The sequence below is a fragment of the Bactrocera neohumeralis genome, chromosome 4 (genome assembly GCF_024586455.1).
Source record: "Bactrocera neohumeralis isolate Rockhampton chromosome 4, APGP_CSIRO_Bneo_wtdbg2-racon-allhic-juicebox.fasta_v2, whole genome shotgun sequence".
NCBI lineage: Eukaryota > Metazoa > Arthropoda > Insecta > Diptera > Tephritidae > Bactrocera > Bactrocera neohumeralis.
Window position 1 is genome coordinate 19,859,665 of NC_065921.1, and position 24,831 is coordinate 19,884,495.

The following is a 24,831-nucleotide window of genomic DNA, read 5'->3' on the forward strand; positions in this document are numbered from 1 at the left end:
GCTGCGCCAAATATTTTTTATGTTTTAATGGCGGTAATGGTGGCAGCGGTAAAGCGTTTTCAACATTGAAAAAGATTCTTCTAAGTAATTGTTTAGTGTGATAGTTAGTTACATTAGTGGCGATTGTGCGGAAATAATAAATTATATATTTGATTAGCGAGAGGGTTAAGTTAGCGATGGAAACTAATGAGTTACGAAGAATGGAGAAAGCGTTTATTATTATTATTTTAAATATTAGGTAAGGTTAAGTTAATCTGGCAATTCAATAAGCCAAGCATAGATTAGTTTCGGCTCTTTGCGGTACCGGATGGAGTTCAGTTGAGTAGTCAACCTTTGGAATGCCTGCATTTGACGGTAATTTTAACAGACTCTGGCCTCACTATCGATACCTCCTCCGGTGCATCATACCGTGGAGACCCCAGCGTAGTCTTGCCATTGCGGGACAAGTGTACAAGAAATGCTCCATTGTTTACCTTGTGTCCTGCTCTAGACATTTCCTGCAGTCTTCTCAATCTGTCAGCCCCATCCTGCGGGCGTATTTTGTATTTTCGACGACTACAATTTTATGAAATATTTTAGACATTTATTTGGAGTCAAAATTTTGTAATTTTCGACGACTACAATTTTATGAAATATTTTACAAATATGAAAATTTTGTAACTCTAATTCGTGAAACGGAAACCTCAAATATCCCACAGACGAGCTTTCGATCCTATTAGAACCAATAAACACAGATTCAATTATATTAATTTTTATTCAGCATTTTGTTATATTTTATTATGCTATGCAATGTTATGTTATCTTCAGTTATGTTAAGTTATGTTATGTTAAGTCATGTTATGTTATGTTATGGGATCTTAAGTTATATTAAGTTGTCCTGGTTTCTGCTATGCTATGTTATGTTATGCCATTATGTTATGTTAAGTTTTGTTATATTATGTTGCTTTGTTATGTTGTTTGATGTTATGTATATGGCGCTAAAACAACTTGATGCTATATTATGTAATGTTACATTATGCTATGTTAAGTTAGGTTTCCATATGTTATGTTTAGTTTTTGCTGATTTATGCTATGTTCTACTATACAACACTAATTATATTTCAGCTATTTGAAACCTAAGTTTTGTTATGCTATGTTAAGTTATGTTATGTTAAGTTATGCTATGTTAAGTTATCTTATGTTAAGCTATGTTATGTTATGTCCTGCCTATTGCCTCTATTTGAAATCTAAGTTATATTATGCCATGTTAAGTTGTGTATATGAAGCTAAGAAATGTTATTTAAGGCTATTTTAGGTAACATTATGTAACATTATATTATTGACGCGGATTTTGACTATTTCATGCTAAGTTTAGTTCATACTAAATATGCGCCGTTCTGCAACATCAATCTAAATATGTCTCAGCTAGTCGAGATTTAGACACCCTTATACTTATATTTTTCAATCCTATCCATAATAATATTATGCCCTTAAACAGCATAGCACATAACCAATTTATTATTTTAATATTTTCAATTATGTTAGCAGCTTATATGTAGCATTATTTATATTAAAAATTGTAAAGCTTTGCGCCTCATAACACTTTAGAGGAAATTACTTTTTCAGTATACCGACACGTGCTCTCGCACTAACTTTCTCTAGCTTATACGCTAGCAGTGTTGCCGAAGGCTAAACTGCCAACCGTTTGCAATTGCATTTTAAAGTGCCGCCGCCAACCTGCGATTTACAAAATCAAAGCACGAAATCGATGTGTCACGTACTCGTACGCTTCGACGAAAGCTTGTAAAGTTGCACTAATGTTTGCTACAAGCTATTGGAAAAATGCAATTTAATTGAATAACACGACAGCTGCAGGCGAGAAAATTCAGAATTTCATAGTGCAAGACACGCCCCAATAATAACAACAATTTTTCTCCAAAACTAGCATGCCGTGCATAGGTAACGGAATTTTCATGTATAATTATTAAAATGCCAAAGCACGAGCCAATCAAAATGTAAACAAGCCATAACATTAAATATAGCAAATCATATTTTTATTAATGCCAAAAATAAGTTGAGGATGAAGAAGTGAATTTAAATGCGTGGAAATATTTGTGCGAATTTTCAAGTGCAAGCTTGAAACGAATTTATTTTTTATTTAGTGTTTTTAAGTATTCTTTTTGAGTTTTTTATTTTCTAATATTTCTAATTTTTTTAAACATTTTTTAAGTTTTTATAATATTTTTTGTATTATTTTTTTCTAAGCTTGGTTTTTTATTTTGTTTTTTAATTTCTTATAATTTTTTATTTATTTTTATATTTTTTTTATTAAATTTTTTTTTTATTTTTTATACATTTTGCTTCTACATATATTTTTTAATATTTAACTGATAATTTTCACAGTCAAAACGAAATAAATTTTTTATTTTATTTTTATTATTTTTTTAAGTTTTTATAATTTTTTTTTTTTTTTGGTTCAATTTCTTATAATTTTCTATTTATTTTTATAAATTTTTATTTTGTTATTTTATTTTTATTTTTTATTTTTTTGTTTAATTTTTAATAATTTTTGCTTCAAAATATATTTTTTTAATATTTACCTGGTAATTTTTTCAGCCAAAACGTAATTAAATTTTTGCTTATTTTAGCAAACAAAATAATCAGAAAATATAATGGCTACTAAAGCAATAAAAAATGCGCAATCTTAAAGCGACGAAATGTATTTGAATTTAATGAAGAACCCGCTCCGACCGGCACGACGTCAAACCAGCTGCTAAAAAAATAAATATCACTTGCAATTGCTGCTGGTAACAGAGCTAAGAACAAGAAAGTAATGAAAATTTTTCACGTCTTCAGTGTGTAACTAAATATTTATGAAATCAAATCGTAAAACTGAAAAACTGAATGATTGCACATACATACATACATAAATACAAACATACAAGTCGTACGCATAGGCATGACGCACCTTTAGCCGACGCACTCCACAAAGGAAGCCGTTAAATTGCTGGCTAAACAATGGAATAATTTCAAGAAAATGAAAAAAAGATTTTCTAGAAAAGGAAAATAAGCAAAAAAAAGTAAAATTAGACATATAATTGGCAGTAGATATAGAATCAGAGCTGTAGGAGAATATAAATATCAAAATACACCAACTGTCATAACATCATAACATCAATACTTCATGAAAAATCATAACAAACATAAATTGGCAAACATTATACCCACAGTCACTGCTTTCCACCGCTGTTTCAGCTGCAATAAATTCTGCAAAATTTCCGCACATAAATTAGTTTGGATTTACAACATTTGGAAATGAGAAATGTATATACTATTTACTTTTTTATTGCATTTGCTATTTTATTTTCTTTTAATGTTTATATTTTGAAATCAAACATCAAGCTTAATGAGCATTAAAGTCGCTCGTTTTCATGTATTACCATTTTACAACGGTAATTGGCTAAAAGTGCGTAAACTGTTACTGTTGCGCGCAAATATTTATGACCCAACGCGTTTACGTGCTCTTACGTGTTTCTGATTTTTATGTTCACAAATATCATGGATCGTAATGTAAAGTACTTATTGTGACTTTAAACGATTAGAAGTAACGTTGTACATATATTTTTGCGCCTCATAAAAAGAAACGTAAATCTATAATGCCAAAGCTCAAGAAAAAGACACTCGGCTGTTATCTAACAAAGGCTTGTTCGCTAAATTTAATGGATAAAAGAGTGCTCGTGCGAACACAGTCTTAGTCGACGACACATTGCCCCGAACAATTGGAACTTAGAGCTTGAATTCGTCCATTTATGAGTTTTGCGAAAGCTTTTCCATTTTAATCTAGACAATTTTAGGACATATTGATATTTTGATCGCTATACTTTTGCAAGTTTTTCATCTAATTTCTACCTCTCTTTAAACGATGTGGTTTGCTTCCAAGTGCCTTTCACTTTTAATTAATTTATTCTACACAAGTTAGATAGTAATGCCATACTCACGCGCTTCAAAATTCTGCTATCGTGTTTACAAGAAATGTAGGTTGACTTAGCACTAGATTTTGAAGATAATTTCCGACCTCTGACTATTTTCTATAGAGAATATTCAAAAGAATATCTCAGAACAGTGTGACTTTAAATATTTTCATTCAATACTACACTAAAGACCTTTTCAATTTTCTTTCATTCTCCTTCCGCCTTTCTTCCGCCAAGAAGATGCTAAACTAACGCCTTGCGTATTCCGGGATTATTTTAAACTTTCACAATCTCATAGATATGAAACCTGCTTTAAAATTATATTAATTTATTTTAACAGATGTAATCTTGTTTCTCTATGAAAATAACTTATCATGTAGTTTAAGAACCTTACAGATCCAATTTCGCTGTTTAGCTGACAAAGTATATAAAAAATAGATATAATAAAATGTCAACAGATGTCTTTTATCCGTTCCAATGTGTTTTCGTACTACAAATCTTAGAAAGAGTATAACAAAAAGGCCTTTCTTGTTTAAGAGTACCTAGATATCAGTTAGAAATCATTAAAGTTGTATTTTAGTATTCGGCATATTTTAAGGGGTTGCATGCGTTTACTCGTGTAAAAAATCCTTTTTTAACAATTTTTTTCAAATATAAAATATTAAATATTTTATTAGAATTTTTATTGTTACTTACACTATTAACAAAGAAATTCTGAAAATTTTGTAAAAAAAATTTTAAACTCGGCCATTGTGACGTCATTTCCGGTGACCCCTCGGAAAAAATACTGCCACGTTGGCAGCACACCTCCTTACAGGATCACATAAAGTGAAAGAAATACGTGTTTTAATTATGACTTGGACGAAGAAAAAAAAACTGAAAATTGGATTTGTGGCAGACATTTTTACAAAAAAATTAAATTTTCAGTGAAAATTTCGCATCATTTTTATTTATTTTTTCAAATAGTTGTAATTGAAAAAAGACAATCCTTCATCCAAGTCTTTAAGAATTGTATCTTAAAGACCTGAGTAAAATTTCATGAAGATCGATTGAGTAGTTCTTTAGAAATCTTGCCAACCGACTTCAAAAACACAGTTTCGGGAAAAACGAGTTTAAAGACGACGCGTTTAGCCTATCTTGCCTAGAGGGCGCAAGTTCTCAAGTTTACATCTCCGAAACTATTACTCTGATCAACTTGAAAATTTAGGACAATATTCTAGAGGTGTTTTATAATTTAATAAGACAACAAAAAAAATTGAAGTTTTTTTGAAATCCCTTAATTTTTACTTTTTCTATTTACATTGTTTTTTTTTTTGCGAAGTTTTTTGATTTTTCGATTCATGTCAATATCATTAAATATTATATAACTTAACAAAATATATTTCTTTAAAAAATTTCATTAAATATATAGGGCATAAACAACTTCAGGGACTTAAAAACAATAGCTTTATCAGACCAAATTTCTATGAATATGACCAAGCCATGTGATTATTCGTTTATAAAGAAACTAAATTAAAACTTGCTATTAATTGTTTTCACTCGTATTTTCATGCTGCAATAATACAAAAGACTTGCATTCGCTTAGCTCTCCTTGAAAACTTTTTAACTCTACGTCGACCATACATAAAATTCCCATCTTCCAAAAATACCCAACAGCTTTTGTTTATAAATACTCTCTCCCCTCTCGGCGCCTCTCTCTCAGCCAGTACTATTATAAACTTGCTTATATTTATATGTAATTGTAATTGTATAAGTATTTGTATGAGTATTTACAATTATACTTGAAACTACTTAGCAAATAAGTTGCCAAAAACGCAGCCAATTGAAGAGTGCTTTTTCAAACCAAGCCTTTGTTTGGCGCATTGTGTTCCGAAGAATGTGAAAATTTCATAAGAGTGACATAAATGCGCTTTTTATTGAGATCCTTACACAAGAAAGTTAAACAAATATTCCATGGAAGAGTGCGGTAATGAGCAAAATGTAAGCGAGATTTCAAATACCCGGTAGAGAAACGGTGAAGGTGTTAGAATATGGTTTGTGAACATTTTTTTTTCTAAAGAAAGTAAAAGACAACAAAAATTTTACGAAGTAAAATCATGAAGATGCGGGCAGAAAAGTTTTGAGGAAAAATTGTGCTGCAAAAAAATTGCAAATCGAAATTGCAATTTTTTTTTAAACTCTGCATTTCCAGCAAGTATTTTAACTTAAAAATTGCTTTATTTTAGAAAATTAGAATTTCCTTGCTCAATGGCAATATCAATTTTTCAATTATATTTTTTTCAACTAGTTGCTCTCCGACTACTTTGCCGTTGCCTAGACAACAAAACAAATTTGTAGTCCTTCCTCTGTAGCGCAATTGCACTAAATGCGCAAGTTTTGCAACGCGCTCGAATAACATCTAACTGCTCAACTAAGTGGCATTGAAATGCTTGCAAAAGTTTTTGAAAACTTGGCCAAAAGTTGCACACAAAGTTTGCTGCTAGAATAGATTTCATACATACTTACACTTATATACAAACATACATATGTACAATTATAATGTTGTTTTTGCAGTTGATATTTACAAGTTTTCAGTGCGAAATTTTCTACAGAATTAAATTGTTATTTTTGTTTTATTTTCCTGTTCTTTGTTGCAGTGCAAATTAAAAAGCAACAGAGCGTAGGTGTAATTGTATTAGAATAACTTCATATTTTACCCTTCACACCTTAAATAATGCCATAACTCTATTGTCACATGCTAATTTTAAACTTACTGCAGTTCTTGCATTGTTTACTAAAGGTCACGTAAGCTTGTTTAGTTGGAAAATTTTGTTGTATGCTTTTCATTTTCTTCCGAAAATATCCTTGCGTACGCTTTGACACCCGCGTCGCATAAATTTAACGCAGTTACGTATATGTTAAATGCCTTTGGTTGGACATTTAGATGTCAGTATGCTGAATACATTAAGTATTGTAGTTAATAGTCTAGAAATTGCATACATATCTATAATAGTTAACCGAATTTGTTAAGGAACTTTGGTCGTAGTAACCTGGTTCGATTACTTACGCCTCAGCAATTTCTCATTCTTGCTACTTCATTCGGGAATTGGGACTCAGACTCCGGTTCTACAAACCTCAAGCCTTCATATAAGAAGCCAAAATTCATATCGTCATCTAATATGCTAAATAATTTAACATCACTTTCCAAAAGTTTACAGGCGAGGAGAAAACGATACAATGAAACCACTCATATTCAAACAAAATTTGAGTTTTGGTTATAAAATGGTTATATCTTAGAGGGGAAGCTTGAAAGTCTACGATATTACATGATGTAGTGAATTGTATGCAATGAAAAACTCCATTTCGGTATTTTTGATGATACATTGGTTTGCAGTTCAGTTGACGATATGTAAAGTCTAATGTCAATGAATGTAATCTATACATACCAAATCACAACTATTTGTCAAAATATGAAGTTTTAGTCATATTACTCTATTTTGAAATCAGGATGTCAATCTAATGTTAATATCTGACTGAGTATATGTTTTGAAGGTTAAGATCCCTCTCAACAAATCCATTTCTCGAACGAGTTCTGCTCCCAAATCTAATATAGAATCATTTCAAGAAGAAAATCTTTTATGAACTAAGCATATATTTTGAAAGTACAGACCCCTCTAGCTGATCCATCTCTAACGAAATCCCCTACGAACTGCCAAACGTCACTTACACGTTTTATGGCTGAATATATATTTTGTGGTTAAGAACTCTCTCAACGAATTAATTTCTCCTACGAATTCTGCTCCCATATCAAATGTTGAATCATTATCAACAAAAAATTATTTTACGGTTGAATATATATTTTTAAGAACTCTCTCTAACGAAATATCATCCAAACCGAGTACAAACTTTGGCAGTAAAGTGCTCTCTCGATGAGCAAAGAAATGAGAAACATCTGTCTCTCTTTAATACATGATGTTCAGAGCATTTAAGAGAGAAATAATGTTATAAAATTATTTTATGTTATATGGTATTTTGAAATGGTTGGGACTTAGTCAAATGTTCCAATCTCTCTAACAAATTTTTCTCCGAATCAAGTAAATATTTTGGAAGCATTATTTTTTCTCGACGATCAAGTTGAAAGTTGTTTAAGTTTCTCAAAACACGATAGAGTTATCTCCTTCACGCCGCTCTCAACGTTTTCGTTCTGGTGTAGAGGTGGTCGAAGATGCGCCACGCTCCGGAAGGTCTGTCGTTGAAAATTGCGATAAAATCGCTGAATTGGTCGAAAGAGACCGGCATAGTAGCAGCTGTAGCATCGGTCAAGAGCTGGGCATGAGTCATCAAAAATTCATTTCAATTTCAATAAAAAAAAAATTCAATAAAAATACCGCAAGACTTTTTGACAACCCATTATCAAGAAATAAAGAAACGAAATATTGGAGTCCGTTCATATCATTTATACAGTTATTCGAAATTTTATAATAACATATTTTTAGAAGAAAAAATAGATATATAGTAACCTTCTTGTAAATATAAAGACATTTAGTATTAAAGAAAGAACTAGGATTTCAAAATAAGGGATTTTGTAATGTTTTCTATGTTTTTTATACTATAGAAAAATTTGTTGTTTACTCTTTAATTCGTTGGTAATATACGAACCTGAAAAACTATCTTATATTGAAATTATTCAGCATTTAATAATCTAATAACTTTTCAAAGGATTTAAAATAAAATTAAAAAAAAATATGAAAAGAAAAAATATTAAAAAATACAGTTTTCATAAGCAATACGAAAAAAAATCGAAATTTTAGAAACCTCCAGTGGCCTTAAAACTATAAAAAAATCTCCAGCTATCATACCTGACCCAGTTCGACTATCAATACACCTTGTAACTTCTGTGAAAGTTGTGCAAACAGCTTAATTTGTAGCACTAATGACCGGCACAATTACCAGGTCATTGCCTAAATCGCCTTCGACGTCTAGCAAAAAGCACGATTTGCAATTTAAATACGTCTTAGCTGTACAACAACACACATACCATATAACATATTTAAACAAATGTTCTTCTCCTCACCCCTCTACTGTTTGCTTAACAAATGCATAGTTAAACGACGCAAATGTGCGAAACTCTTTAAGCATTTTTTTGTTTCGTGCTAAACAAACAAGGTTGCATAGACTACGGCAAAGAATGTGCTCCATCGCGCCGTCTGCATTTGCATCAAATTGCACCGAAGCACGCAATTTAAGCTGGCAGCGACCAGCAGTAACTTTTTCCCAACTTAACTCCTCATTCTTTGTATTTCAACACTTGTGATTAGTTGGACAACTACATACAAGTAACTATGTAGTGGTTGTAGTGGCGGGTCCTTGCTGCCATCAATTGTGGGCAGAGCTCGTGCATTTAGTCAGATGCTTATCTACGTTGTTAGCTGTTTTCCTGTAGAATGTGTAGCGATTTCACCGTTAGTTTCAATGTTCAATGCTTTTTCGTTTTTGCTTTGAGTAATATCTTGATGGCACGCGAATACAATGTGCTGGAATTCGTGCGGAGGTCAATGGTGAAGGAAAGAACTTGAAAGCAGTATAAACGTGTACTTGTGGGCTCTTTGTAGGTGGTCCTTTTTTAAGACCTCTCAACTTTAAAATACATATATATATAAATATCAAAGCAATATTAAATTGCAATAATGGCGTATTAGATGCAAAATATTTCCTGAAATCTAGAGATTTTGACTCAAATACAGGAAACTAAAACTCGTTACTCGCATACCATCTACTATACTCTCTCTCTGTCTCTCTGTTTTTAATCTCCTACTATTTACTGGTGCAATTCAGCAAATTCAGCTATATTATTCGCTAATTGAATAGCAACTAAAACAGAAAAGGGCACATTGGAATAAAAGCAATATTTTGAACTTGTAATTGAATAACAAAAAAAAGAGAATGGAATGAAATGGAAATTCTACATAAGTTATTTGAACTTATTTGTGGCTAATTTAGTTACAATTAAGAATTTTTTATTTAATTGTCTGATTTAATTTTTGTAATTCCTCATTTATAAAAGCCAAAAATAATAGAAGAATCTTATACAGAGTTGCATTAAAAATTTTATACAATTAGTAAATTGTATAGCTAATTTAGAAAAGATAAAACTTTAATTGCAATATTATTTTGATATTAGAAAATAGAGGGACGATTCGATCTAATTTTCACATTTCAATTAAATTAAGTGCCAAATGACATACCAAAATTAGCACAATTACGTTAGAATATCTAAACACTAGTTAATTGAACGTTAATTTAGTTGCAATTAAAATATTCTTAATTATTGTTCTGAGCGAATTACGATAATTGACTACATTAAATGTTGATTAATAAAAAACTCAGTTAGTGCATTAAGCAATTAAGCTTTTTTGTGTTTAATTTAGTTACAATTGAAGTTTTCTTAGTTACTTGTAATCATAATTAACTAAATTAAATACCAAAACAATAAAAATTACACAGGGTTGAAATGAAAATTTCTCCCAGTTAGTTGATTGAGCTTTTCTGTGGTTAATTTAGTTGCAATTAATATTACATTAATTAATTGTCTCAAAAATTACATACCAAAAATTAACAAAATTTCGAAAGGTTGCATAGGTAATTGCAAAAATTTATTTAATTGAACTTTTTTGTGGTTAATTTAGTTACAATTGAAGTTTTCTTGGTTAATTATTCGAGCTCATTTTCATAATTAACTAAATTAAACACCAAAACAATAAAAAAGTACAGTGTTCAAAGACAAATCCTACACAGTTAGTTTATTAAACTTTAGTTGCAATTAAGGTTGAGTTAATTAATTGTCTCAATTATTTTAATAAATGGAAAATTTAAATACCAAAAATTAACAAAATTTCTCAACGTTGCAGGGGAATTGCGAAAAAAGTGTTTAATTGAGCATTTGTACATATTGTAATTGTGATTTCAACTCTGAGATATTTGCAATCAGATAAATTAAACTCCAAAAAATACGAAAATTAACGGGGGAAATTGTTCAAATTAATTAATTTTGTATAGAGCATAATAGATCTCAGATCGCAGTCCAATCTTCAATTATTTATCTAATCTATGGTTAATTTAGTTACAATTAAGGTATACTTAATTAACTGTCTGCTCTAATTTTTACAAATAATACAACTAATCCTCACTCTTTCACAATTTCTTCTTACAGCTATGGCTCACCACATCACAGCCGTTCACAATCGGTAAAAACACCAGGAAGTCGTGCGTCAGGACGTCCCAATCAGTTATGCTTGCCACAACAGCGTTCACGGTAAGTTTGGTCAACGGCACAAGAACACATTTTAATGACATCATCAATTGAAAATATGCGCTCACAATCGTTTGTCCAGCGTAAAATCTACATTTTTCCAATTTTATGAACGTCGTTAACTTCAGCAACTTATTTAAACTCATATTTTCCATTCGCCTTTACTTTATAGCGTCGCTTCAATGCCAAATACTGGCGTCGAGGAGGAGTACTATAGACTGAGGCATTTTTCCATTACCGGCAAAGGTGTAGTGAATCGCGGTGATTCGCTCAAGAGTAGACGCAGTCGTTCCAACAACAGTGTAGCCAGCTCCAATTCGAGGTGAGTAGCCGCAAATGTATGCAAGTATTCGGGCGAAAGTAGGACACAGGATCTGGCAATAAAACTGCTTTGAGGCTGCTGTCTTATGCTCTGCAAGTGACACTTTGACAATATCTTAAATATGATTCATGCATATATTTTTGAGCATATTTTGTAACGTAGCCATCCTCAGTCCATAACATTTTATGGCTCATCTTGTAAACATTGCCAATTTAATATATTTGTTTTTGATTTTCTTTTCACGCTTGTGTTCTACTGTTGCTGTGTGTCGTCGTTGACTATTCTTCCATTTTTTGCTTTGGCGATTGGACTTGTGTTCGCACAGCACGGAGCACTTGACTGCCGCCCAAATACCAGCGCCGAATTCGGCGCGCACATCCGCCACCTGCAGCTTGGCGTCCAGCCGTGAGAGCAGCACTTCAAATCCAGGCAGTGGTCCATACAGGTGAGTGTTTTTATTAAATTATGTGTATATATATCGTTGTTTTTTTGTTGTTGTACTACGAGCGCTTAGAGACAGGCATTTTTGTTTGTAAATTGGGGCATTAGCTTACTTGGGATCTGGATTACATACAAACTTCTGTTTAAGTGTTTGTATTTGAAGTGGTTGGTATAATTTGATGATAGAATAAATGAAAATAATCAATTTTATCTTTTAAAAATTTGTCAGTATCCTTAAATGGTGAGGATCAGTTAAAAAAATACCTAATTTTGACAAAAAATCGATTTTGTCTCCTTTATGCTTAACATTTTTTTTTTGTATACATAAAAAAATTTATGTTGACAGTTTTTTATATAATTGCGGCCACTAAGCCAATCTTTGGTACCAACATTTTCAACATAACCTCAAAATAAAAATTTTTAGACTGACTTTAGTATTAAAAACACCTAATTTTGACGGTGAAAACGATTTTCTCTCAAAATATTAATTTTTGGTTTCAAAAAAAATTTATGTTAATAGGTTTTTGCATAAATTGCGGCTACTAAGCCAATCTTTGGTACCAACATTTTCAACATAACCTCAAACAAATTTTGTTTTTCATTAATTTTCCATTTCAGTCATTTTTTTTTTTGGTACCCGAAAATATGCTTTTACCAGAAAATGCAAAAATTTAGGATTTTTAGAAATCTCAGACTGGCCTAACTGTTAAATTTGCTATACTTCTAAACCATTATTTTCCTTGTATTCTTCATATAAATACTCAAATCAAGTGTCTAGATTTTCTCTGCTCCCATTTAGTACTTTCCCACCATTAAATTCACATTAAAATATAAATCCGCCATTTTATTACTTTTCTCTTCCATGCAGAGTCCTCATGCTCGGCGGCCCGGCAGTTGGTAAAAGCTCGTTGGTCTCACAGTTTATGACCTCGGAGTATTTGCATGCCTACGACACAAGTATTGGTGAGTAACTCAAACACAAGTGCATTTATAACTGTAATACGATTACATAGACAAATTTCATACGAAACACCCAACTAAATATAAATTTTCAAAAAATAAACAATAAATCAAAATTGAATACGCCCCCCACCCACTACCCGTTTAAATGTACCCATCCACTTATTTGTTGTTGTCTTATGTACGCGCCACTAACAGTAAACTATTATATGCGTATGTTTCTCTTGAGTTCAACACAAATTGCTGATTTAATTAAATTTCGCTTCGTTTGCTTAATTTTAATTGCAATTGTGCTTTTAGTACGTCATAATTATTATAATTAATTATAAGTAGTTGCTATGTCGGTGTTGTTGTCTGTCCGTTCGCACCATTTGTGTCTGTCTGCGCATTGATTGATTTATAATTTCAACTCTGTTATGTGACTGGATCATGTGTTTGTGTGTGTATGTTTGATGGTGTTAGTACTGCCTGCATTTGAAACTTCACATCGCCCACATATTTGCTGTTAGTGTTGCCCAATATCTAATTATAGAATTTTTTACAGTTAAAAAGAGCTCCCACATATGAACATACGGTTATCATAACCCTGCAGTACAATGTACTAGTCGTAAACTACTATACTATGGAACTAGTACGAACTTTTGTTACAGTACTTAGTCATAATTTTTCATATAAACGAAATTTTAATCGAATCAGGATTCAGTTGGTCTTAAACTAGAGCAAAATATATAGAAATGCTGATTTAATTACATGAAAAATAAATAAAATCACAAATTGGTTTCAATGTTTTAGAAAATAAAATTTAATATTAATGCCTTATATACCTTCATAATGCATAATTAGCGGCTATAGTTTCATGGGTTTACTTGCGTTAAATTTTTGATTGTTTTTAATAGATAGTTTTACAATTATATCAATAGTGAGCATTTTCAAACTAGTCGTATATGAGTTCAATATTATATTTTTTAACTAGTATTTTTCGGACCAGACCGATTTTGAACTGGATTGTAAAAGTATAACAGTTTTTTTTACATAGTTTCACTGTAGTGATCATTTTCACACTAGTTTTGCACCAGTGCTTTTTCGAACCAGTCCGATTTTGCTCTGATTTTTTTAAGTTATAAAAGTTTTTCTAACCAGTTTCACTGCAGTGATGATTTTGACTCTGTTACAACTAGTGTTAAACTAGACATTTTCGGGGTAGTCTTAATTTGACCTGGTTTTTAATGCTATAACAGTTTTTTCTAACTAATTTTAATACAATGAGGATTTTTACTACGGCTATACCGTGTAAGCAGTATCTACACGAGTAAAGGAGAAGAGGTTTTTGGCTCTATTATAGTTTTAAACTAGTATTTTTCAGACCAGTGCGAGTTTTGTCTGGATTTTAAAGTTATAACAGTTTTTTTAACTAGTCTCTAACTAGTTTCGAAACTACAGCAACTAATTTTGAACTAGTACTTTTTAGGACCAGTACGATTTTAATGTGATTTTCTAATTTTTATTGATCTGGTTGTTTAACTTTTAAAAGTTTTACTAACCAATTTCACTGCAGTGATGATTTCGCCAATATTGAAACTACTTCTAAACTAGTTATTTTTGGGACCTGTCCGATAATAATCTGATTTTATAATTTTTAAAAGTTTTCCTGACCAGTTTCATTGCAGTTCCGATTTTGACATTTACCTTCTGACATTTCATTTCATATTGCCATGGTCCCTTTTTAGTATGTCTGTTAGCTGTACGCATATGTATGTATGTCGCTTGTTCGACTTGTCCTGCATTCCTTAAAGTTTCATTTTATTTTTTACATTTTATATTTAGTATTTTTTGCACTTATTTATTATTTTTTTTATATTTTTTTTTCTATCATTTGCAGAGGTAACAATTTAATTGCATTTTTATGATTGCATTTTTGAGTTTTATAGCTTTTCTCGCATTGCAAATTTTACTGTTTTAATTAATTTTTTATAGGTTTTCTTGCATTCGCAATGTCATATACATACATATATATTTTGTTTTTTTTTTTTACATTTTTTATATTATATGGGATTATAGCTTTACTTGCTATAATTCTACTGGCAGTTCGTACTACTGAAAATAGTGCACTTAAATCTTTCCATTAAAAAAATTGCTAGGTCATATAGATGAAAAGTTCCTCATATCGTGACATACGGCTGATTAAACCTTTAAAAATATTAAATTTATATTTTGCAAAAAACTGTGATAATTAGAGCTTTAAAGGGCACACATAGTGTGAAATTTCGAAAAAAAAAATTTTTGCTTATTTCGATAGCGAATGTCTTTAAAAATAGATTGCTAATTAATTTTAAATGAATGCAAGAATTATTTATTATTATTTCCCTTCAAAAAATTTGCAAAAATCAGTTTTTGTAGGCGGTCACACTAGGTGTACCCCGTGAAATGACAAGTGCAATATTTACATATATATGTACTGTGGCAATTCCTATAAAATTTAAATTTTTAGGTTTTTAAGATTTTTATAGTAAAAATATTTAAAAAGAACTTAAAAACTAGATTTTTGGACAATATTACTGTTGCGCCAAAATTTTGAAATTTGAGTTTAGTTAACATGCGATATAGAGTTGAACAGCACCCAATTTTATTAATTTATTATTTTCAACATTTTTCATAATTCTCTTATTAAAACTAATAATTTGCGCATTTGTTGTATTCATCTGGCCCACACACGCCCTCGCCATTGCGTAATTCTGCGCATTTGCGAAATAGCAGATGTTCTGATATGCAAATACACAAATAAACATACATATGTACCTCAGTATGTGCATATGTATGAGTACATGTAAGTGCGCAATGTCAGCGCAATCGCTAGAAAACAACAAAATATGCACATGACAGCGATTTACTGTTAGTTGGCTGCACTTGCTGCATGTCCTTTGTGTCAGTGTCGATCGGCATCTGGTTAACTTCCAAAACCAAATAGCAAACTGCCTTTACACACGATTTTGTTTCGTATGTGTGCGTAAATATGTATGTGTATGTGATTTGTTTATATTTTGCTGTTTTAGTTTTATTGTTGTTGTGTTTACAATGTTTTTTTCGCCGCTTCAAAGCAATCTGTTTAACATGAATTTATGTTGTGCTATTCATACAAATTCACGCGAATCCGCAGTGAAATTGCCAATCAACATTTGTTTAGCGCAATTTTATTATGTTTTCTTTACACTTTTTTTCGGTTTGCCTCTTTTTACGCCTTGCCGCTTTGAAAGGTTGTATTCATCATCATTTCTCACTTTTTTTTACTGTCAAAAGCTCAAATTAATTTGAAATCTCCACTCACTTTAATCGACGCAACAAAGAAAAATCTGGAAAAAAATGTACCACAATCAAACAATTGCCAAATTTTGCAAGTACATTACGTCAATTTCCATATTCTCTACACTATTGCGTATTTACGAATTCTCCTTCTATTTGTCTTCTTGTTTTCTTCTCCTTTTTTCAACAAAAACACAAACTACGCTCATATCTATCAACACCACGAACACTTTGATTTTGTACTTTATCGTATTGAAAAATTAACGGAAATTAAATTGAAATGTGAATTTATGTGAAAACAAATTAAATATAAACTAAACAATAAATTAAATGTTGTGAAAAATCTATAAATAAAATTTTATAAAATAAATAACCCAATATTTTTTTTAATCAATATAAATGAAAAATGATTTCATGAATATATTTCAAAAATAATACACCCTTTATGAAAAAATAAATATATGTGAAATAAAAAATAAACGTGGCAATATATAAAAAAATATGTTTTGAAATATAATAATAAATAAAATATTGTTTCTATTTACTCATATTTTTTAATAAAACTAAATTCATTCTTTCATTGCTTTTTATCTTTTTTGAAATTAAAAAAATATATATGATATTCGTGGCAACGTTAAAAAAAATAATTTTATATTAAAAAATTCATTTTTATTTTTTAAACTTATCTTGTTTATAATTAAGAAATAAAAAACTTAAAAAAATGCTTTTTAAATAAAAAAAATATTTTCAAATTAAAAAAATAAATATTTTATTTATATTTAAAATATTATTAAATATTTTTTTTATTATTTAATTTTTTTAATAACAACAAATAATTTTTTTTATTACATTTTTTTTGTTTTTATTTATTTTTGTAATGAAACTTAAACAAATATACATTATATTCGGGACAATATAAAAAACACAATTTTAATACAAATTATTTATTTCAAATCAAACATAATTCGAAAAAATTAACAAAAATTATATTTAAAAAATTAATTAAAAAAATGAATTACACTAAAACATAAAATATTAAAAAAATACTTAAATTTCGAGCATTTTTATAATTATAACATAATTTTTAACTTAAAAATAACCAAATTTATTAAAAAAAAATTAATTAAATTCCTTACCTCAAAATGAACCCTCTCATTTGAAAAAAAAAATCATATTCGTAAATATAAAAAAAATATTTTAATAATTGCAAAACAATAAAAAAAACGTTTAATATAAAAACAACAATAAAAAACGTAAATATAAAAATATTTAAAAATTCGAAAAAATATAATTCTAAATTTTAAAAATTAATAAATAATTTTAAAATTTTAAATTAATAAACAATTTTTTAAAACTAATAATAATAAAAAATATGAATTATATAAACATATAAAATATCAAAATAATAAATTTGTTATAATTATAATTTAAATAAATAATAATAAAAAATTATAAATTTGAAATATAAACTCAACTCGAATATAAAACATTAATTAATGAATTAAAAATAATAACGCAATTTATATATGACAAATTATTTGAAACATAAACAAATTAAAATTAAATTAAATTGAAATATTTAAAAAAATAATAATAATTTGAATTGCTTAAAAAATTAAAAAAAAATGTAAAATATAAAAAAAATTGTTTAATAAATTATTTTAAATTTCTTAAAAAATTCGTGAATCTTATTTTAATATAATTTCTTCTATCAATTACACACAAAAATTACGCAGATTTAAGTCAACCACCTTTTTCCGCATCTTTAGCAGGCCCATGCGAGATACGCATAGAAATCGAAAAACCCGCAGACGGTAAAGCAACTAACGCTTGTTATAAACTTTATACATAAGTTGTTTTTATGCCTTACTTTTCACGTAAAATTTTCAAAATTAGCTACAACAAATTAGAGCTTTTAAAATTTGAAGTGTCTACTACTAAATATTTTTCCAAATTTGCTAATAATTGATTGCCAGTAAACTTAAATTGAATTTGAATATTTATATATTTGCTAAACCACACGTATTTTATGAAATAAGAGCACACCTTTCGCAACACAAATGTTTCAGTAGAGAAATTTCTTAACACTTTACAACACTTAAACCCGCAAGTAAACGCCAAGCACAAAATACCATATACATAGGTATAGGTAGACAGCACATTAAATAACCACGCCAATCGCACACGAACACGCACACACAGTTACCGTTGCATACATACGCAAACTAGTAATCCGCTAGCACAACATTTTATTCCCACTTTGTAACATTTTATAAATTATTACTACAAAGTAGCGGAAATTCGTTAATGTCCACCAACGTTGCCATCTTGTAAGTTCTTCTTTTCTACTGTCGAGTTCTTCTTCCCTTCAGTTATCAGATTTTCTTAACTACAAAACTTTTTCACCACCAAAGCAGTCATTAAATTGACATACATACATACTTGCAATGACAGTTATTTGCGCATTTCACTTACATGTGTTCATTTCGTTTTGCTAAGTACAGCTTAGCACCGCGCTCACATTATTCCTCTTGAGATTTATTGCTGTACAAATTCGTCAACTTCAAATACGAAGTTTACTTAATGAAAAACGATTTGCTTTGCTACTTGAAAATCACTGCCTGCCCTTCGCATTCTCACTCACTTCTCCTATCTACCAACCGCATTCACTCTGTCTACCTCTTTCTGCCTTTTCGAAATAACTTTTCTCATATGTAGCTTAGTAAATAAATCAAGTTAATCATATGTTTCTTCAACGGAAGTCATTTGACGTATGTATCATCTACTCAAAATGAAGCTTCTAGCACTTAGACAATATTAAGGTTTGTATTCCCCCTCCTTTTTCGTCTCCGCATTGTCAACACAACTAATTAAAGACTGCAAACTGTTTTGCTTACCTTCATTAGAGCGACCTTCACAACAAGTTTTCGTAATAGTTTCAATCATTTGTAGGAGTGCGCACACATATTTATTTTTCTAAATGCACACACTTTCTTACTATAACCATGCAGACATTTGTATTATACATACATACAAATAACCTCAAATACTGTAAAATACACTTTCATTATGCAAAGATTTCAAGTTGCTCTCCAAGTTTTTCATTTACTTTTTACTTCTTATTTTGTTATCATTTTAGCGCAAGCCACTGCTGGCAAAATATTATAGTTTTGAAACAATTGGTTATGAAAAAAAAACAGTTACAAAATCTATTTCTAACATTCTGAATATGTATTTTTGGGTAGGTTGTTCATTTTGTTAGTTTTCTTTTGTGGCCTGTCTTTGAGGTGGACTTTTTGTGGTTCCCCAATGTTATATAAATAAATTAAAGGAGAGAGTTATGCTACAATTACATGTATATAATACCGTTTAGAAACACATGCTGTAACAGTTAATATATGGTGAATAAAATACAGCTTAATGTGCGAAACAAACACTATTTTCTTGCCATATTTAATAATATTTGGGACTACCATAGACATAACTACTATTATACATATTATAATATAACAGACGATGTAAGGCAAAGTTCATATCAATTTCTTTTTTATTAAGCAATAATATTAAAGTATTTCACAAGTTCAGTCTAACTTATAAGTACTGTAAATTCAATGAAAAGAGGCGCCGTTTTTTTTTGCAAAATTATTATTATTTTCTTTTTGAAGAACTAAAAGTCATAAAGTATTTTACAAGTTCAATTATAAAAAACATGTAAAGTGTTTCATAATTTCAGTTCAAAATTTTTCTTTTGAGAAAAATCATTCAAGTAGCGTTTCACAAGTTCAATAACACATCTTCTTCTTCTTTATTGGCATAGGGTTGGGTTTGGGACCCGCCACGTAAAAAACGCCTCCAATGAAAGGAAATTAATAGCACTTACTATAATGAAAAAATCGTTAAAATTTCCTTTAAAATAAACAAAAAATTTAAAGTGTTCCATAAGTTCAGTTCAAAAGTCATCAAAGTGTTTCACAAGTTCAAACTGACTTATTAACGTTATAAAACGTACGAAAGACCGTTTTTTTCACAATAATTTCGTCGCCTTTTGTTAATCTAAAAGCCGTAAAACGTTTCACAAGTTCAATTACGTTTCTTTTCTTCCTTCTATTACCTTTTTTAACGTTTTTTTACTCTTTTTCTTCACCATTTACTCATAAACGCACCATTTACTAAATAAGCGCTTGAAAACTTTCAAATATTTTTCCTTTTGATTTCATTTAATTTGATTTGCATTACTGCCATAGCCACATTTTCCTCTCATTCTACCTTTTTCATTCATTCTAGCTTTTCTTCTCATTATACCTTTTTCGTATATTCTACCTTTTCCTCCTTTTTTTCTCATTCTACTTTTCATTCTCATCCAACCTTTTCCACTCATTCAATTTATTTATTGCTTCCACCTTGAATAGCACCACTCGTGCTTAGCGCCTTCATTATGTCACCACAAAACATCTGTTACCACAATCTTTCTGTTCATATTCTGTTATCAGTACCACTTATCTTTATCTCTTTTCAATCGTTATCCTTTTGTGGGTCATTTTATTAAGCATTTCAATGTTTTTGATGCCTTTTTGAAGGTCTAATTGACTGTGCTATTAACGCGGGGGTTTATTTTAAGACATATGTACGATTAAATATTTTTGTGTCGATTAATTTTTAGTAGAGACTCATAATAATAGTAATATTAATAAGAGATTTTTTGGGTTAACCGAAATATATACACAAATATTTAAGTATTTTGGGCATTGAAATAAAATTTAATTATTTCCGGCTACCCAGCAGAACTTGATATTTTTTCTGAAAACAAAAAAGTTAAAAAGCGGATTATTGAATCATAAGTTTCTCTTCTTACTTGAAAATTTTATGCCAAAAATATATCGAAGTCTAACACTTGGAAATTAAGTATCGTTTTCAGTAGAATTTTTCGGTAAATTCAAAAATGTTTTTAACAAACTTTCGGTCTAACGAAGTACATTTTGTAGAAAACTCTAGTGCCTAAACTCAAACGAATTGCCAAATGACTTTATTAAAAGATACCAAGAAGCAAGCTTAGTTTATATAAATATAAAATCAAAAGCAGCCAAATTCAATTTGAAATCGCAATTAATTTCATAAACACACACACTCTCATACACGTATAACTAAGAGCACCTTTGAATCGTAATACTTTTTACAATGTATAGTAAACAAGTTATTGCTCATACGCCTAGGGCTACTTCACTTGCATTGAAATTGTATAAAATAAAAATTGCAAAATGTAAGCAATGAATATGCGAAGCTTCTAAAAATTAGATTACACATTTTTATATAAAAAATATTTAATTTAAAAAAAGATTTCGTGCCATAGCAAAGTGTTTTACTAGCAGAATTATCACAAAGTATAATTTCACTAGAACTTCGTTAGAACTTCAATAAAAATACCTAAAATTATTAACTATTTAACGATATACTACAATATACTACACATTCTTCGAAAATCCTTTCAAACAAATCTCCATTTTCAAACATTTTCTGTTGATTTCTATGAAACACTTACACATACATACTTCCCTCTCTGTACTGTAAGAGTAAATTTAATTTAGTTCATGCATATTTCATATTGTTTTCATTGTTTACCTAACATCTTATCGACTAGCCAGCAAACAAAATTGTGTAACTAATCAGCTGTGTTGAAAGTTTTGTTGCTTGTCTTGTGGCATGACACAGAAAACCTCAAATATTGTTGCATTTTACATATTTAGACATAGAGTATATGTACTTGTAGCTAATCGCAGTTAATTCTAGTATCAATATTATTGCTATGATATTTTCAAATATATATAAATTGATATACTAATATTTAATATTTATTTATGCAAAATTTAATTTTCTGCAGATGATGAATCTGGTGAAAAATCCGTCTCAGTATTACTCAGCGGCGAGGAGTCCGAATTGATTTTCATTGATCATGCATATACAGAAATGAATGTAAGTAAAATACACAACAGAAATTTTATAATATTGGGTAGTCGGAAAAGTCTTTTCGTATTTCTATTTAAACTTCAACTTATTTTTTTTTTATATTTATAATAAACTTTAATGAACTTTTTTTGACTTTTTATAATATTGAATAGTCGAAAAAGTCTTTTCGTATTTCTAATCAAACTTCAACTTATTTTTTTTTATATTTATAATAAACTTTAATGAAACAAATATGTACCATTTTGGTCGACAACTTTTTGACATTTTTCCGCTAGAGACATTATTTCATCAGTTTAAAACTTTTCTGGTTTCTCGGCGAAAAACTGTGACAAGAAATTTTCACAGACTTCTCTTGAAGCCAACTTTACTCCATTAACGGAGTTCTGCATTGAACGAAACAAATGGTAGTCCGATGGCGCAAGGTCAGAGCTATATAGTGGATGCAATAAAACTTTCCAGTCAAGCTCTCCCAGTTTTTGCCGAGTCATCAAAGATGTGTGTGGTATAGCGTTATTCTGATGGAAGACGAAGCCCTTTCTGTTGATCAGTTCTGGCCGTTTTTTTTTTTCGATTGCTTGCTTCAATCTCATCAGTTGTTGACAGTAAAATGTAGAATCAATCGTTCAACCACGCTGGAGCAGCTCATAGTCGATGATTCCTTTCCAATCCCATCATCATAACCTTTCCCTTTCGTAAAAATTTTCGAAGTGTTTCACAAGTTCAATTTAACATATTCACACTATAAATTACAGAAAAAAAGCATTGCTTTTCATAAAAAGTATTTAATTGCGGTTTCTTTTTGTTAATCCAAAAATCTTAAAGTGTTTCACAGGTTCAGTTTAACTTAATAATATTCTAAAATATACGAAACAGAAGCGCTTTTCATAAAGATATATCTTAAAATGTTTCACAAGTTCAGTTTAACTAATTAACATTCGAAATTATAGGAAAAAGCAGCGTCTTTCAGAAATTTAATTTCACTTCCGTTAATTTTTGTTAATCCAAAAGTCCTCAAGTGTTTCACAAGTTCAATTATTACTAGCTTAAACCCTTATTTCCTTTGTTTTTAACTAGTTTAAGCTGTTTCTATTTTTCATTTACTCACAAATCCACGATTTCATCAAAAGAGGTTTTCACACCACATTTTCTTTGAAATTCGAAACCTAACATTTTATATTTTAATTTATAATTAACAATGAATTAGCTCAACCACACTCATAACCCACCACCATCAATAAAACCACCATAAAAAGATTCATTAAGTTCCACAAATACCTTGTCTGCATACTTGTGGCAGCCACTGTACGCCCAACAGAAAACAAATAAAGCCATCAAGAGCCAGACACAGCTGATTGCAATGAAAATGACGGTCACATCCTTTGGCCACTTGATGATGCGGACGATGGCTTGACGCACTTAAACACCGCAAATATAAACACACACACACATGCACGTATGAGCTGATTCCACAGCAGCACAGCTGTGATCATATGCTTGAGTGCTTCAACTACTTTGTAGTCGTGACATTGATTGTGTCTGTATGTATGTCGATTTGCGTTTTTGGTTTTCTGGTTACTATCACCACATGTAATCCCATTCGCTTGACTGCGAAGTTAAATGCAAATCTCAGAGCTGAGCTAAATTGTCGGTAAAACAGCAGCTGCTATTGACCTTTAGCCAGTTATATATGCTAAGTGGGGGAAAAAGCTTACAAGTAGTTGATTTGTTTCAGCACATATGTATGTAGATGTGTGATTAATATAGATACTTATATACAAGATATTTAGTGGTATTTAAATTCGATACTCTCGCTGTTAGGCCTCAGCTATGTGAATCAGGCTCCCTTACTCTCTTGAGTTAGACATCTGTGTTTATATTTTACATACCATATATACTTATTTTTTCAACAGTCTCCCCTTCTCCTCTGTAAATCAAATTAACGCATTTCGCTTTATTCTTCTATTTTCATGTGTCTCTTCTGCTTCATTTACTCGAATTTGTTCTTTGTCGTTTGCATTGTTTTTGGTGCCCATCAATTAATAGCCTGATGATTGCCTATCCAGTTATGATCCGCACGGTTATTGTGTCATTTATTCGGCTGCTGACCGTAGCAGTTTCACTGTGGCCGAACATGTACTGCAAGTTTTGTGGACCAATCAAAATATCGCACAAAAAGCTGTCATTTTAGTCGCAAACAAAGCCGATTTGGCGCGGAGCCGTCTGGTGTCATCCGATGGTGAGTACAAGCATTATTAAATATTAATATTTAGTTGTAGAATGATTATGTAATATAATACAGTTGGTTATATTTATGAACTACAGTTATGGGTGGAACGCTAAATGAATTTGTAAGTGATATTTAAACAGAAAAGCAAATAGCTCCTTAAAATCATTTCTTACACAGTAAACTAATCAACAAATATATCAAACTACCATTAAAAATCATAAAAAAATATTATTATAAATATTACTCCTAGCAAATTCAACATTTGATGTCGCTTTCCGTGTATTTGTAAACTGAAAAACAATAACAAAGTTCCTTGCCTGCCATAAGTTCTTCGTCAAGCGCTTAAACCCACAACTTGGATAAGCCACTCATGTATAAATAGGCG

The 24,831-nt window shown here is 30.2% G+C and overlaps 1 protein-coding gene across 4 annotated transcripts in view; it reads left to right on the top strand.

Annotated features, from left to right (window-relative positions):
* Positions 1-24,831, top strand: part of LOC126754482 (uncharacterized) — a 206,066-nt gene that overhangs the window by 167,653 nt on the left and 13,582 nt on the right. For 2 of the 4 annotated variants that reach the window (XM_050466461.1, XM_050466463.1), the window contains 7 exons: positions 11,140-11,241; positions 11,411-11,560; positions 11,886-12,005; positions 12,870-12,964; positions 17,995-18,072; positions 22,134-22,225; positions 24,263-24,455. In XM_050466461.1, the coding sequence (XP_050322418.1) occupies positions 11,140-11,241; positions 11,411-11,560; positions 11,886-12,005; positions 12,870-12,964; positions 17,995-18,072; positions 22,134-22,225; positions 24,263-24,455 (830 nt within the window). The remainder of the gene's footprint in view (positions 1-11,139; positions 11,242-11,410; positions 11,561-11,885; positions 12,006-12,869; positions 12,965-17,994; positions 18,073-22,133; positions 22,226-24,262; positions 24,456-24,831) is intronic. The other 2 variants (XM_050466462.1, XM_050466465.1) reach the window with 1 other exon arrangement.